A 14,110-nucleotide genomic window follows, 5' to 3' on the forward strand; every position below is an offset into this window, starting at 1 on the left:
GTAGCTCAGTGGTAGGGCCGTCCGAACTAGTAATCGGAAGGTCAGGTTCGACTCCTGCGAAAAAAAAAAGAATATTTTTTTTTTCGAGTGTGCCTGTGTCAATTTGAATGATACAACATTCTCATTGAATATTACTGTTTTTTACCAAGAAAAAGTGCCTTTCGTAACGTAACTTTTATGTTTTATATATATTTATTGGTTTCGATTAAGTTTAATTCGGTCAATTTTGGTGGTCTTCTGAAGTTCTGAGGAAATCCAGGATGGCGTTCTCAGGAAAAAGCGGTGTTTAGTGAGTATTTCTGTTCATACAGTGTTACATTTGAATCAAATTTAATTATACAGAAGTCGAGTGAAATTGAACAATATTTCCAAATTATAAATTAGAACGTAACGTAGGAAGCAACAAAACAAAGCAAAGCAGCAGGAGAAGAAAGGAAAAAGACGTAAGACTACAGAAATAAATTCAATGGGAGCTGGACTGCAGTACTGTTTGTTTTGACCTGTCACGGCTAGACAAACATAGTTCGAGTTGTCGAGGGTAAAATTATATAGAACATGACCTTAACAGAAAGGGAGGTTCGGGTTATCGAGAGATCGAGTTACCAAGGGTAAAATTACAGTAAATGTATGACGGAAATTCAAGGAAAATCGATTTGGTTCGAGTTAGTGAGCGTTCGAGTTATTTGGAGCCGACTGTATGCTCAAATCGAGAAAGAGCTTCTGGCAATAGCCTTCGCGTGTGAAGCCACTGGAAACTATGGCCACAAGCAAAATTCAACCACGTTTCACCTGGGCCTTAGAGGATGTTTCTGAGACTTCAGAGGTTTTCGCTCGACATTTCACACCTGCGTGGGCCTAAAATACCTGTTCCAGATGCCTTATCCTGTGCTTATCTGTCAGATGAGTCTGACTTGGAAGTGTTGGTGGATAGTCTTGTAAATAATTAATTTGCCCTTACGTACAGCTTCTAAGTCAAAAATGCAAGTAGCAACCATAGCAGATGATTCTGACTCTTTTTATGTTGCACCAATTAACAAAGACAGGCTAGCCATCATCTGGATCGGAGAAAAGTTCCTGGGGTAGTTCGCCCCCTTTAAAATTTAGAGGGAAATGAGAGTGAAATTCTGAAGTTGATTCAACAGAGTCATCGAGGGATAGAGAAAAGGAAAGCCCGTGCACGCGAAGTAATGTAATGACCTGTCATGGCCTGTCATTGAGGATACGGTGACCCTTTGCAGTATCAAAAACTTTGATCAGATCGGTTTGAATATAAGGGACAAAATTATCTATGTGTTGTGGATTACTGCTCCAAATTTACTGAAATCAGTCTGATTTCAACCAAGACAGCTACCTCTGTCATAATTCACTTGAGGTCTATTTGTGCTAGACATGAGATACCCGATGAACTGGTGGCCGATGATAGGCCGTTTGCAAGCCCTGAGCTGCAAAATTTTGGAACATCATGGGGTTTCAAGACAACCACTTCTAGTCCTCGTTATCCTCAATCTAATGGAATGACTGAGAGGGCAGAATAGCAACTGTCAACCAACTTTTGAGGAAAGTCAAGAATCCTTATGTTGCACTGTTAGAGTATTGCAATACCCCTGTCACTGTAACTAGTATTGGTCTTTCTCCCTCACAGATATTAAAAAGTCAAAGGCTGAAGTCTAAATTGTCGAACACAACACAACTCCTTCAACGAAATGTGGTCTTTAATACACATGAAACGTTGTTGGCTGCTCGGCAAAGTCAAAAGTATTTTTATGGTCGCCAAGCAAGGTCACAGTCAAAGCTCAACCGGAAGGAAATGACAGAGTGAGAGAAAATGGCTCTTGGACTTCAGTCATTGTTGCTACTACATGGTCCACCCCTCGCTCTTATGTTTTGGAAACCCAATCGGGCGCCACCTTGCGAAGAAACAGGAAGTATCTTTTGAATGAAGCGCCTCCAGTTTATCTGTGGAGAGTATCGGAGAAATCATCAGTTCAGCCGCAGAAGTTCCTTCTCCAGCTACATTTGAATCACCCAATGATCAGGTGGCAGTCTCTGCATCCCCAGAGCACCCTACACTTAACTAGTCCTCAGGGAATAGTTTGCAAACCACTAGGAGTGGCCGAACTGTCAAACTGTTTGGGCTTAACGATACCATTACCACTACCATATACGAGAGGATAACTTGCTCCTCTTAACGTTGTTTCATTTTCTAACAAACTTTCCTGTATTCTTTATCGCTTTAAGTGTTGATCCTCCGCGTGCAGTTGAGTTACTTTCCATGGGAAAGTGTCATATTTGTAATCGTTTTCCGGTCACGTGATTTTGACATGAGCACATACAAAGTGTTAGCAGCGATATTTTCTAAGTTGGCGTCCTTTTGTAGATTTATTTTCTTTCCATCAAGACCTATTTTACTTTCATTTTCAAAAAATACAACGAAGAAAAACTTTTTCACTCCAGTGTTAGAGTGAAGATCTTTGCAACCCCCTTTCGTATTCTCTTTAGACATTGCGCTCGGAAGTTTCAACCATGACTGCTACTTTGCATTAGTGATTGCTACAAGAAGCAAGCCAATAACCACTAGAACTTGAACTCGCTCGTAATAAGTGATCAGAAAACCTTGCTATTTACAAACTCTGCACTTATCTGCTGATTACTCTCTGTGTAACTTACACTCACCATTGTGAATATGGTGTATGTACCTTCTGTTCTGTAAAAGGTATAACTTTACATATTTTGTTCCAAGGTGAACAGCGATGGCTTTGTGCACTCTCTGTACTATTTTGGACACAACTTGGCGCGAAATTCCAAATGCAGTTGCTGTCTTGTGGATGCGACCCTCACCACTAAGATAATACAAAGTCGAAGTCACATGTTTCACAGCATCTTCTGGTGATGTCATTATAGTTTCCTTGGCTTCGATATATGGTCTCAGTTCCTCCGCTGATTTGTACAAAGAACCACGACTCATCCCAAAATTCTCCTTCCAGCCCTCCGAGTTGACTATTTGGCCAAAAACATTGTCTCACCAAGCACTTGTACATCCTGGTCTAAACCAGAAGCTTCAAGGTCTTGCTTGTCGACCTCTGTTTTGGTCGAGACCGGCAGAGAAGTTAGCCTGATAACGCCGTGTTCTTATCTAAGTCGCTCTCTGAGGTAGTCAGTTTCAACACTTATCATAGCGATATTCTACTGAAGAAATGCTGTTAAGCTTGAAAGAAACTAAGTAGCAGAGAAATAAAGGTAATGCGTCGCACTGCAACGGTGGATTTTGTTTTATCTTTCGTGTGGGGTAGACTGGATCTGATACTATGACGTCATCGTTTTCGAAATGTTCCTCCTTTATCGTCCATACGAGCACAGGGAAACGACGTTTCAAAAAATTCAACTCTGGTTAGAATTATTGAAAAGTTGCGCCTTCGGTGACCGTTTTCACCACGTACGTGTAGACGAAAGGTCAATCCGCAAAGAAAAAGTTGCGCTTTTAAACGGAAATGGACACGTGGATACAAGGTAGTGGTTCGATGAAAGTAGTTTGCACTGTAAATAAAGCATTAATTAGAATTCCAGTAAATTCTGTGGGTTGTTCGGAATGGTATTCAGCAGTGCAATCATTGGTTAAGGCCCGGTCAAACGATTGCAACATGATCCAACATTGTGGAATCCAGCGTTGTTGGACGATGTTGCACAGTGTTGAAGAAGGTGACCAAACGAATGCAACACTTGAACTCAAAATTATGGGACCAAAATCTACCCAGAGTCCTTAAAAACACAAACTCACTTCATATTGGTTTGCCTCATAAAATGGGGCGAGGCCGATCTGCCTCCGCGTCAGACCTTCTTTCTTTTCCAGGTCTCACAGTTTCACTTACTAGTTTGCCCTTCTTCCTTCTATTTAAAGAGTTACGTTTTTGTCATTGGGAGATTCAAACTTTTGTTCGTTCGCCATACTGTGGCATTAACACTCAAGCAAAACGGCGTTAAGCAAACATAAACAATAAATCATCGCCATGAATAAGGATACCTGCAAAGTCAGAGTGGGCATCAAACTTTATTCAACATCATCCAACGTGATGGAATATCATACGACACGGTGGCCAAACGAGTGCTCCTGGCAACATGTTTGATTGAACAATGTTCGACGATGTGGCATCAACATATTACAGCCGTTTGGCCATGCTGCGCCTTTATTATTCCTAGCCGCTAGTACTTGTTTAAAATCAATCAGTTGCTAGTCTCACCACTATAAGTAACAGCCTGGAAGTCCTCAAATTTGATCAAGCAAATTGCTGCCCGTCTGTTGCGCGGAACATTGGTGTTAAGGACAACTGGCAAGATCCACACAGATATACCCGTGCAAAAAGCCTTCCTACCCTTCCCTCTAACTTCGAATCGTGCAGGACTAGAATAGTGTATCAGGGTCTATTTTTGAGGTCGGGAGCCTAGACCGTTTTAAGAGTGCGCTAAAGCGATTCCTTAATATACATTAGCTGCCTATTTATTGTTGTTGTTGTTGTACATCAGCGTCCCTAAATATTTTACGATGTTATATACGTTGTACATGGCTTATATATTTTTAATCGTTTTAGTTAGGAAAACGTTTTTCCTTTTCAAGAACCTGATTTATAATTTTATTTTCCTCATCTTGAATAAGTATTATTTCATATTATGTTGTTTATTCATATGGCTTCTTTTCGATCATTTGTCTCTTCAGGAGTCTGCTACAAAACAATATTCAAAACCTAGTCCCCAGCGTGTTTTCTACTCTCACAGATTTGGATAACCTGTAAGTTACCCTGTTTTATTAGTCTAGGTTATGGATTTCATGCATTCTGCGTGTCTCGTATTAAATTCTTAGCTAATATCCAGGCTAGCAGCACCAAAATCGTTTCAAAGAAACGATTTATAAACGGATTTTTAATTTAAGGAGGCTCGTAACCATTTGTTTGGTGTCGTAGTGTTTGTTAAATGATAACAAGAGAGGATAAAAGATTACAAACAAATCGTATCTGTTCATGTGGACAAACTATAAACATCTTTGTAGCTTATAATTACTTGTTGGGCAGTCTTAACGTCATTATGGTTACCATGTCAACATATCAGCTGTACAAAAGGGACCTCTAACTTTCAGTTAATGCAAATTACCTCTGAAGCTAAGTCAGTGACCTACCGTTTTTATTGCTTTGTTGGGAGACACCCTTTGGAAATATGAAAAGAAGTTATCTAGTAGATCTTGTGTTTTTTATCTACAGAAAATTCAACTAGATAAATTTCTCCTAAACATTTCTTTTTGAAGTGGCATACTGAATTTGGTGTGCACGCAAAAAATCAAGATAGGTCACCGGGCAAAATTTCGAAATAAAAATAAATGTTTCCTTTCGCTATTATTTCCGGTTTGCGCGATTTTACGCTGCATTTCCACTTCCGGTGATCTGCGTGCGCGACGTTTGATAGACATTTTGATTTATTCAGATGACATCTACACCATAGTTATGGCGTGGGTGTGTTACGCGCGCGCACGCGGCTAGAAACTCTTTCGAACCTCCTTAACTGGCTATTGCCGCAGGAACAGAAAAAGACCTGTATCGCGTTACCACCACGATAAAATTCTTCGAACTTGAGATGTTCAGCTTTCTTTACCAATACGCTGAAACATTAAATAAAGCAAGCCTCAGAAGGAATATTAGGTATATGTTTCTGCTATAGACAGGCCAGGGAAAAACAGCACAAATCTGGAGGTCTTGGTGATGGCTCTACACTTTCTTCCAAGGTAGACAAATTGCAACCGATCGATTGTAAACTCCGAGCAAGAGAACGTACGTGTAACTTCGAGAAGACGAACGGCGCCTTTGCGCCTTTTTAGTTAATACTGATAAAATGGGTAAAGATGAGGTAAACGCGTAGTTTTCAAGCAGGGCACTAAAAAACGACTACCCCGGTTTTAAAAAATAATGCGTGAAATAAATAATATAAATTTTGTGAAAGTGATCTAAATAATTTTTTTAAACAACTTTCATGTCATTTGGTTTATTAAATTACAAAACATTTGTTATTGTGTGAGAATTTCGTTTATTGGTTAGAAGTAACAAAAATACTGAATCATTTTCCTGTCAAATGAAGCAATTTATTTTTCTATGGTTATTAGCTTCTTTAATTGTCCTTTTCCAATCACTTGGCCCCAGAAATGCCCCTTTCTCATCTCATTAGTAATTCATATAAAAAAGCAAAGAAAATCAGTATTGTGACCGTGGTTTGGATATGTGTTAATTACGATGACATTTTGCCAACTTTAGCCTTGAATTTCTCCAAGTCGTTTTAAAAATACTCGTCTGCGCCTACTTCTCAGTATTTGGACATCTGATGAAACACGCCTTGTCGTGTTTGATAGATTGCACCTTATGACACGCATTTCTACATGATGTTATTACTTTTAACTTTTCATAGGAATTTAGGCTCAAATGGGCTAACATCACTTCCTGAGGAACTATTTACCACTCAGGCCAAATTACGGCAGTTGTAAGTAAAAGAAGTTTAACTACCATAAAGTTATTTTGGGGAAAGGTTATTTTATCACCTCTGTGGTTTTGTGTAAGGAGACACAGCCAGATAGACAGACAGACAGATAGAAAGCGAGAATCACGGACGGATAGACGGAAGAAAGGACAGGTGGGTGGTTGGAGAGGTAGGTAGATAGCTAGGTGGGAGGCTAGTGGGTAGAAAGTAAAAGTCTGGCTGACGTCTCTCTGTATGTTACCAACTAGGAGGCAAAAAAGGCTTCACTTATAGATTGTTGAAGTCGTTATTGTTTTTATATTCTTTGCTACTTACGTATAGTAGTCAAAGTAAGGTTACAATGAAGCCTTGAAATTATCTCCTCATAGGGACCTATCTGATAATGCGATAACATCACTGCCTGGCGGATTATTCGATAATCAGGCAGGGTTAGAGGAACTGTAAGTACATAGTTTGCATTTTATGGTATTCTCATTTACGATTCCGGAAGTACAGTAGAACCCCGGTAACTCGAACTCTGAAGGGAAAGGAAAAGCTGTTCGAGTTAGCAGGGTTTCGAGTTATCGGGGTTGGTTAAAATATTCAATTTTCCAGGTTAATAATTACTAGTTTATTGATTTTCAGCACTTCGATATACAATACAGTGCAAATTAAACTTATTTCACGAGAAACTAATACATTTTTCATCTGTTCATTGCACTAATTAAAATCAAATTGCTCCTGTCTTTGATCTAGTGTTAGAAGTCGATCACACGATAAGAAAACCTAATAGGATATCTCAATGGGAATCCGTGGCGAGTTATAAGAACCAGAAATTCGAGTTATCGGGGTAAATTTTGATGAAGGGAAACGAAATTTAGTTCGAGTTAGCAGGGTTTTCGAGTTATCCGAGTTCGAGTTAACCGAGTAAAAATGACTGAAAAGTTCAAATCCAAGGGAAAGGTTCAAATCCAAGGGAATTGAGACTCAGTTCGAGTTATCCGAGTTCGAGTTACCGGGGTTCTACTGTATTCGTAACTCCACTGTTACTCCGAGAATACGATACTATCGATTTTCTTTAGCCTCTTAGTCTTGTAGTTGCAGAGTACTCCAGAATTTGACTAGAGCTACTTAAGTTTTAAAGAAAATGTTTTAAGATACTGCTATCATTCATATTTTTTCTCCACGTTTTATTTCCCGAAGCCATTTATAGTTATAAGTACAATAATATCCAAAAAAAGAGTAACTTGTTTCCAGCAACACCTACCGAGCAATATAAATTAGTTACATGTAATCATAATTAGTTAAGCCGAAGGAGCTTTCTAGCATCAATGTACTTTTGCCATTAAGCCTGAAAATTTTCTCTCCTATTGTTCTTTGTGGCTACGTACATTTTAGGTTCTGTATTTTACGTCAACCATTCCTATAGAGGTTTTAAATTTAGGGATTACCCTACGTTTACGGGATGCTAAAATATGAAATTTTGCAAGTAAAAAAAAAAATAGTAAGTCGCATTCCTCAGCTATTCTACCAATCAAAACATCTTGCAAGGTGAAATCTGGGCGTTGACCTGAGGGAATAAACCGAAATTTTTAAAAATATTTCCAAAAGAGATTACAAAACGAACATTCGTAAAATCGTTGATGAACCGTTTGTGATCCAGTAGAAAAAAGTGCCGTTTAAAAAATTTAAAAAAAAAATTAAATTGAAAACTTCTAGTGGAAATTTCAGATGAATGTGACTTTATATTAAGAAACGCTTTTGCAGCAGTTGAATCGTCATGGCCAAAGTCCCCTTTAAGGCCTGGGGAAAACGTCGAATCTTAGTCGAACTTAATTCGTCGAACCTATTAATTTTGAAATAGGCGCATGAATGGTGCGACGTTTGCCGCAATTAAGTTCAACTCAAATTAATTGGTTCGACTCCAGCATAAGTCCGACTTGCCAAGTCGGATAATGCGACAGTGGCTCGACGTTTCAGCAAACGCAGTTCTAAACACGCGCTGAACTCAATTCATAAATCATGCAAATTACAAAATAATTGATTCAAACCTATGGACTGCACAAACGCCACAAAAATACCGACTCCCCATCTGCCAAACGCTATCCGTCCCCCCCCCCCCCCCCCGACGAACATGCGCTGTACAAAACCAATTTCACGACCGGGAACGGCGAGCTATCGAAAGTCATTGCTGACATCGCACAGCGTGATGGAACTGTCTTGTTCATGTTTCATGTACACTAAATATAAATAGTTGAGATGCGAATTGCCTATTTACAATAAATTCTCAGTGTTTGAGTCATCTCTTTTTTATTTTTTTGCAATTAATTGCCAAAGAAAGGCCCGACGAGCACTGTATTTTGGCATTTCGCTAGCAAGTCCTAGCAGTAACTGGCCGCGCATCGAATGAATAGCACGGGGTCACGTGCTTATTCCCGTGTTTCATGAACTGCAACTTGTAAATTAGGGTCGACGCAGGTTTGACGTTTGCTACTATGCTGGAATTAAGTCGACTCTTTGTCGAATCTATTTTTAATAAGTTCGACACGACTTAGATTTTATAAAGTTTATTTTTATAAAGCCTCTCCGTGGTTTTGCTTCTTCGGTCAATAAAAAGTGATAAAACTGCTTACTTTTACTGGTTAGTAGATTATTTTTTTTCTCCAAAGAAATATTCTAAAATCCTAATTCATTTTTCGATTAATTTAGATCATAGCTTTCAGGTGGGCAGGATCGCAGTTATTACTCCTGTCCACTGTCCTATCATTCATAGTTCGAGCGTACTTGGTGTAAGTCAATTTCGCGCAACGCAAATGTTTCAGTTGATAATAGATAGACAGCATAGTGAGTTAGTTAGTTAGTTAGTTAGTTAGTTAGTTAGTTAGTTAGTTAGACAGTCAGACAGTCAGACAGTCAGACAGACAGATGGATACATAGATGCCAAAGTGTGGTTACTTGAACTCTTTGATATTACTTTTTCACAGGATCTTAGCTTCAAATGCTTTGACATCACTGCCTGATGGAATATTTAAAAATCAGGGAAAACTGATGTTTCTGTAAGTAAAAAGGCGCTTACATTAAGTGTAGCATTATTACTGCTCTTAGGAATTGAATGCATACAAAATTTAACCAATATAGACCCGTTTCCAGACTTCACTGCTGCGTTCATAAAGTTTTCTGCAACTCTTTAAAACTTATAGTAATTTGTCCATTATTGACACATTTCTAATTATTATTGATTTTTGCGAACTCCGCAAGTGTACAAGAAACTTCGGCTGCATAATTACAAAATAATTTTCATTACTCAATCTTTGTGCGAAATTGCTCATGTACCTCGCGCCACGCAGAATGTGTATATTTAATTATCTTCCAATTTAGTGTTGTTAACATTTCAGCAGACATTTTATAAATATGTTGAATTTCATTTTGTGTGTGTATGTGTGTGTGTGTTCCTTTATCAAGTCGGGTTTCTGAATGACTTTAATACCTCTTGGGTTACAGTTCACGGGGCTCGCAGCAGCACCACCCCTACCCCTTTGAGAGAGGTTGCAAGCTCTTGTAAAAAAAACATTCAAAAGGCTACTGAGTGGCAGTCATTTTTCTTATCAATCCATCACAAATTGTGAAATGCTCTTTCCCTGACATTGTTGTAGTTTTTCTTCTCTTAATACAGGTACCTAAACTTCAACAAACTGAAAAACATATCTGAGGATACATTTATTCATGTTCCATATTTGGAGTATCTGTACGTTTCTTCCGATACTTTTCAATATTTTAAAGTACCGACCCTACTTTTTTGGCTTTATTACAAAACTGATGTCAAAATAAATGCTTCTACTACATGAAAAAGATTTGTCAAGTAGGAAAACATTTTTTGTCCTTGTAAGGAATGCTCAGCCTATCACTTTCCAGCTGTCAGGTGAATGTTGTAACCATTAATGAATCGAGTAATGGTGGTTAGGAAATCGGCCAAAAAATTGAATCTATTTACATCGCCTTCTCTCCTTAATTGTCCTCCATATATTTAGCGTATTGCGTAGGGTATTCAACCACCAGCGAGGCATGGTTAGTGCAAAGTTATTTATTTGTTAGTTATTTGCAAAGAACGATATCTGCTACGTCAGTATTCCATTACCCGGAGCATACAACTCATATATATTCCTGTAACGGCGCTTTTACAGACCTATCTATTTCTAAATTATTATTACAACAAATTCGGTCTCCCACGAGAGCCTCACTAATCAGTCACATCCTTTGCATAATTCTCATGTGAGCCGGCTTATGACAATTTTCGTTACTTCGGTGATTAAAGAGGACTTTTTTGTACAGCGGTTCAAAGCTTCCGATGTAATTGCAATTGGGCTATTATGCATAACTCAATAAGTCTTCCATAAAAGAAAAAGAACATGACACAAAATGGAAACTATTAAGAAAACGGGTAAAACCAAAGACAAAAATCAAGGAAAGGCTTGAAAGCGCTGACCGGGGTAGGACCAAAAAGGGTTGAAACGAGTAACAGCAGTCAAGAAGAGCGCTGAACCCACTGATAAAAAATCAAGAGAACGGTTTAAAATCCTTTAAAAGGATATAGAGAACACCAACTGAAACCAATAAAATAAAAATAAAAAAGGTGGTTGTTGAAATCGCAGACAATCAAAAACCCTGTGAGGCAACTGGTAACCTTACGCAGGATGGAAGAATCGACCAACCCAACGACCGTACTTTCATCCTAATTACTATAGCCTTTCTCAACGTCGCTACATGTCTAGAATAGTTAAAAACTTTGTTGACATATATCCTATTTCTATTGACTGCTAGATTTTTGGACAACAACGAAATACTATTTTTGTCAAATAAGACCTTTGCAAAGAACAACAAGCTTCGGTATATGTAAGTTTATCCTTAATTTTTTCCGCTTTATCTTCATCTTCATCTTCTTGTGTATGACCTTTCAAATAGATTATAGATTTATTAGTTATTGTTACCTAATGACATCACCATGCCTAAATAAGGCCATAAAACTTGAAGTAAACAATGACATCATCGACCTAAAACCTGTCAAGCCGGTTACACCACCTAAAAATAGCACATGACTTTATCCTAATGAGATTCCCCCGCATTTAATTCATGAAATCAAGGCAATAGACTATGACGTCATGGGCGTTAATTTGTTACAAGTTAATGCGATTCCTCTTTGAAGAAAAAAAGATTACTCGGTTTGGAATGATACTATCGTAATGTATGCGTAAGTGTTAGAGGAGAATATATCTAATTGTTGTTGTTGTTTTTTTCTTTTTTGCTGAGATACTTCAAACATTCTCGACTCTATTGTATTTCTAGATTCTTGAACGGTAATCAGATAGCGAATATTCCACTCAAAGCATTCTTTTACCAAGACGCGTTAGAGATAATGTAAGTGTTGGAACAGTGAACTACAATATTGGACACTAGCATACCTCAGTGACCGACTATCGCGTAACGCGCAATCTGATTGGCTACACAGGTGCCGTCTATCGATCGATAGACGGCAGTTTGTCAGAGCGCGAGCGATTTAGCATGCATCATTGCACAAATATATCAAAATTTATGAGATGAAAGGAGATTTTGCTTCATAGATCGATCACCAAGGTATGCTCAAACAATTAGACGGCTCGCTCTCGGTTTCTATCGCCTTTGATAGTTGGCTTGGGGCTTCGTCCCTCGCCAACTATCAGCCGATAGAAACCTCGAGCTCGCCGTCTAATTGTTAAATATTCGCCTTAAGAAACTTTCTGTAGGCCTACAAATTTCACTGCTACTTTGATACATCAAGATCTCAGACCCCGCCCTCCTTTTTCTCAGTGTTATTCAGGCGCTGAAAAATGGCTGGGTAACCACCCGACCTTCAAAGCAACAGTGGTGTGATGGGGGAGAGAGGAATAAAGGTTTACCACGCTTCAGACGATGTTTTTTTAAAGGACATGGAATTTATGTGTACAATTTGCATTTTTCTCAACTAATTTGGACAAAACCGTCGAGGAATGTTTTGTCGGCATACGAATTCCACCGCTACGTGATACATCAACAACTTAACCTTCCCCCACCCCCCACTTCCACTGTCAGTGTATAAGTATTGATCCGCCGCGAAGAAAAAGTCTGGTTATTGTCCGATCTTCAAAACACTATTGAGGAGTTCGCATTATTATCAAGTAGTTTTGTCAAAGATTGTAGCTGATAAATGCTAGAAACAGCATCAATCTCTATTCCACGATAAACTGTTCTTCCTTTCTTATAATCCATCGCCAACCATGCATGATTCGTTATACTACCAACCTTAACTGACAACACTCAACCAGCTCACTATCTCGGTCATGAATCAAGGTGTAATGTGTAGAAGACAGATTGAGGTCTTGTACGGCTGGAGACGCCTCTTCTATAACTCTGAGAGTATCAAAGTTATGACTATGACACTTAGAAGATAAATAGTACGTCCAAAAATGGAAAACGTTTCCTTTGGCTTTCTAAGCGGTAGTTTATTAAGTTATGGTAATTGCTTTATGCTTGTCAAACGGGGGCCATCTTGGATTTCTGTACGTGTTGTAACGACGCCAAAGGATTAGACACACTTTCTTGAAGAGCCGTCAGCTCTGTCTCCAAAGCTACTATGTCGTTTCAAGAATTTCCGTAAAAGAACAACGCCAGCAAACACTGTCAACCGTATGAATAGTTAAGTAATGCATAAGTCCTCTATTCATAAAATTATAAAGGATAATGTCATTACACCACCAAGAGCAAAGAGAGACCTAAACTATGGCACGAGAATCCAGGTGGAATACTCAACTCAACTTTCTTGTAGGTCAACACGCGAAACTATCTCTGCCAAGATGAACATGCGAACCAGTCGTCTTCTACGTCGCACACACAACTACGTGTTTAATGAAGACCTTTATTGTGAAAACAGATATTATCAAATGTCATACTTTAGTGTCTCAGAAGAGTTAAGGCTTGACTTTGTCGAAGGCTGGAACTCACTTAATGACCAGCTACCTATTTTTTTTTTCTCATCAAAAAGGATTTGCGGAGGCAAAGACATGTAAAAATAACAAAGAGATTTAGGGTTCCACTTTTCGAGGTCATCTTGACTCTTGAAAATGGAGTCAAAATGACTCCAAAACGACGAGCCCTAAATCGCTCTGTAGTTTTTGCTCCCTAATTTATGGCTAATAATCCTTCTGATTTCTTCTTTCCTCTTTTGTTTTAAGAATGTTATCAGAAAATCCTTTAAGGACAATAGAACCGGACGCATTTAGACTTGGCAATCAAACTTTGTCAATGTAAGTTGCCACCTAATACACCTTTCTGTCGTGATTTTGAATTACAGAGAGGTATTCGTTTTGTTAATATAATATATATAGTACCACAAAAGTTGCTGTCTGCTAATAGTAAGGAAGATGAACAAAGTATTTAAATAGTAGTATGGAAGAAATCGTCTGTACCAATTATTTTCCTCTTACTATAGCATATTTTTCGTACTTTTATTTTCGCTAACACTGTCTTTTGTCTGGTAGATATCTGCTGCGGTCCAAGCTTAAGACATTGCAACTTGAGCACTTCGCTGGATTCAGTGAGCTAGACTATAAACTGT

The 14,110-nt window shown here is 38.6% G+C and overlaps 1 protein-coding gene across 1 annotated transcript in view; it reads left to right on the forward strand.

Annotated features, from left to right (window-relative positions):
• LOC146481014 (uncharacterized) overlaps nt 1-14,110 on the forward strand; it is a 68,837-nt gene that overhangs the window by 37,450 nt on the left and 17,277 nt on the right. Inside the window, exons 16-24 of the mRNA XM_085108715.1 lie at nt 4,709-4,780; nt 6,439-6,510; nt 6,876-6,947; nt 9,471-9,542; nt 10,160-10,231; nt 11,305-11,376; nt 11,827-11,898; nt 13,728-13,799; nt 14,034-14,108. Coding sequence (XP_084964841.1) covers nt 4,709-4,780; nt 6,439-6,510; nt 6,876-6,947; nt 9,471-9,542; nt 10,160-10,231; nt 11,305-11,376; nt 11,827-11,898; nt 13,728-13,799; nt 14,034-14,108 — 651 coding nt within the window. The remainder of the gene's footprint in view (nt 1-4,708; nt 4,781-6,438; nt 6,511-6,875; nt 6,948-9,470; nt 9,543-10,159; nt 10,232-11,304; nt 11,377-11,826; nt 11,899-13,727; nt 13,800-14,033; nt 14,109-14,110) is intronic.

Source organism: Pavona decussata, unplaced genomic scaffold, assembly GCF_977016875.1.
Source record: "Pavona decussata unplaced genomic scaffold, jaPavDecu1.1 SCAFFOLD_51, whole genome shotgun sequence".
NCBI lineage: Eukaryota > Metazoa > Cnidaria > Anthozoa > Scleractinia > Agariciidae > Pavona > Pavona decussata.